Source organism: Oculina patagonica, unplaced genomic scaffold (assembly GCF_052425735.1).
Source record: "Oculina patagonica isolate OP01 unplaced genomic scaffold, crgOcupat unplaced828, whole genome shotgun sequence".
Lineage (NCBI taxonomy): Eukaryota > Metazoa > Cnidaria > Anthozoa > Scleractinia > Oculinidae > Oculina > Oculina patagonica.
The window spans coordinates 6,258-8,708 of NW_027558722.1; the positions used below are offsets into that span (position 1 = coordinate 6,258).

The 2,451-nt window shown below is 38.6% G+C and overlaps 1 protein-coding gene across 1 annotated transcript; it reads right to left on the reverse strand.

Annotated features, from left to right (window-relative positions):
• Positions 1-489: 489 nt before the first annotated feature.
• LOC144641306 (acid-sensing ion channel 1A-like) lies at positions 490-1,927 on the reverse strand. Its single transcript, XM_078500332.1, has 3 exons — positions 1,683-1,927; positions 1,066-1,157; positions 490-629 (listed from the first exon to the last, which is right to left on the reverse strand). Exons 1-3 carry the CDS (start codon positions 1,925-1,927, stop codon positions 490-492), a joined length of 477 nt encoding a protein of 158 aa, XP_078356458.1.
• Between the last annotated feature and the right edge of the window lie 524 nt (positions 1,928-2,451).

Below are 2,451 nucleotides of genomic sequence, written 5' to 3' on the forward strand. Positions count from 1 at the left end.
TTAATATGTTATTAAGATACTTCTTTTGCTGTAAATTGCAGAAAACTACTTAGAAATGTTACCTTCAAAGGGAAATTAGCATATATTTAGAGAAATTCTCTTGATTAGAAGCAACGTTTTGGATTTTTTGGAGCAACTTTCGAGCAACTTTTATTATCAGAAGCAACTTTTTGGGATTTTTTGGAGCAACTTTTGAGCAACTTTTTGAGAAATAACGGGCAACTTTTTGGGAAATCTCGAGCAACTTGTGGAAAGCCCTAGTGGCGAGTATAATTTTTATTACGCCTTTTCTGCTAAGAGTTAGTGCTCGAAAAAGAGTCATCAATTAATTTTATGTCAACGGCCTTCAATAAGCGGCAAATGCCATTGGCCAATTTTTCACGATAGAATTCAGTATAGTTCGTGAAAAGAACAGCTTATTTTGTATATGTTTTGCTCTGTTTATAGGAGAAACTCCATATCTCCGTTGACGCAGGCTAAGATATATATTTAGCTCCTCACATTAATGGCTCTTGTATTCCGTTTTCCTTGGAATAAGCACGACATTCTCCGGAAAGTAAAATCCAGGAATTCCAGAAGAGTGAGAAGACTCATTCCCAGGAAGAGACCAAAGGTGCCTCCCAAGTTCCCTGAAGAAAGAATGATGACAAATTAGGTCAGGCATAACTGAGTTTGTTTAGTGGGAAAATTTATCAAAAGTGAATTTAGGGCTACTGCTAGGAACCGCCTGTTCCTAAGTTAGAGCTATCGCGCCAAAAAAACCAACCAGGGTACCAAAATGGCCAATGAACCACGATTCCGGATTTGAGGTCCCACCGAATTTATAGCTGTAAAGCGTAGAAAACTTCTATACCAAACAGCATTGTTACGAAAACAATCAGTTTACAATATTGTTTAAAGAAGATCTGAACTGACAAAATAGTGCTAAAGGTGAATGATAGGAAGAAAAACAATTCTAACACCTTTTTTTAACTCATTCACTTCGCAATTGACCTTAATTTGTTTTACATGTAATTGAGACTGACTACTGATTATGTTTACAAAAACAATAATTGTAGTACTAACCAATCAGTGCCCAGATCTCATACAAAGGAGTCTGCTCAATAATGTCGTAGCTTAGATCTTCAAAATAGATGTCCAAGGAAACAATATTGTCGCTGAGGAAAAGTACAACATAAATACATAATTAAATGCTAACCTTTTCCTTATTTTGTCGGAGTAAGAAGCCCATCTTGTTTTTTTTTTACCACTTGCAACAGAATGCCGGGCTAACACTCAACGCGCTGCTACATTAGGCAAAGTTTAGGCCATAAACTTCTGTTACATTTTGCTGTGGTGTGTTACTGTCCATCCCATCGTCAACGGCTGAGGTCCCTGACTATGTCTGTCTTATCTGTGACAAATTTGCATACGGCTGACAGGGTCAATGCGCGTCAGAAGGTTCTCCCATATTTTGGTCACAAATGGTCTGTGGACACTGCTGTTACAACAGGTAACCTCATCCTATATCCCTATCTCCTCTTTCGAATTTTTGTACCCCTTGGATTAATACAAAAACTAATATGCGTGTAAACAACTTAAGTGACCCCGGTCAGCTACGATACCAGACCGCTAGACCCAAAGTTCTGCACATCAGCCATTATATGAATGGAGTTGAATCAAAACAACTAAGTAACACCTACTCTATATATTTCTCCCTTTCAGCTTTCGTCATGTTCAAAAGAGGCTCGTAAATTGCTCTATCGACTGATAACTTTTCACTGCCGTTAAGCAAAGACATGAGATGTTCAATAAAGGCTTCCCTCTGCAGTCCACTGTAAGAGAAGGAAGTCTTGTATTCCACCTGCTCGCAGGGCTCAGGACAGTTCTTCTCGCATTCATTCTTTTGGCTAGAGACGCCGAACTCTTCTGTAAGAGTGAATAACATTTTAGACAGCTAAGATACGCCTTGGAAAATTGAATGTAACAAAACATTTAAAGGTAAAATATCTTTTTAGTCCAAGGCCGGAAGATGCGAGGGAAAGTTGCAAATGAAAATCAGTCTTGTCAGAATGATTATATAGCGGTAAAATGCAGTGGTATTTTTAAAGTAGTCATGCATGAGCCCTTAGCTACATGGAGAGTGTACGGTGTCTGCTAATACGCAGTGTTTCAAACAACTTTAGAAACAAATATCGAGTGGATTCAAAAGAGAGAAACTATCGCCCAGTAAATTGCCATATATCAACTCACTGTATCTTTCAACCAACATAAACAAAACGAAACCTTGCCGCGATTCAGCCAGCATACACCCGTTGTCTGTTTGTCAGGTATTTGTTTGGTGTGTTGGTTTGTTTGTTGGCTGGCTGTTTGGTCCTTGTATGGTTATTGTTGTGATTGTTCAGATGTGAGTTGTTTGCTTTGGTTTTATGTCAGACAAAAAGCACGGCAGTTTAACGCCCCTTCAAGTTG

Excerpts from the sequence above, each read along its gene's own strand:
- LOC144641306 (XM_078500332.1), bottom strand. The coding sequence starts at position 1,927 with ATGTTATTCACTCTTACAGAAGAGTTCGGCGTCTCTAGCCAAAAGAAT. Across the intron at positions 1,158-1,682 it reads GAAAGGGAGAAATATATAGA|CGACAATATTGTTTCCTTGG; the intron begins GTAGGTGTTACT and ends ACTTTTCCTCAG. Across the intron at positions 630-1,065 it reads TGAGATCTGGGCACTGATTG|GGAACTTGGGAGGCACCTTT; the intron begins GTTAGTACTACA and ends TTCTTTCTTCAG.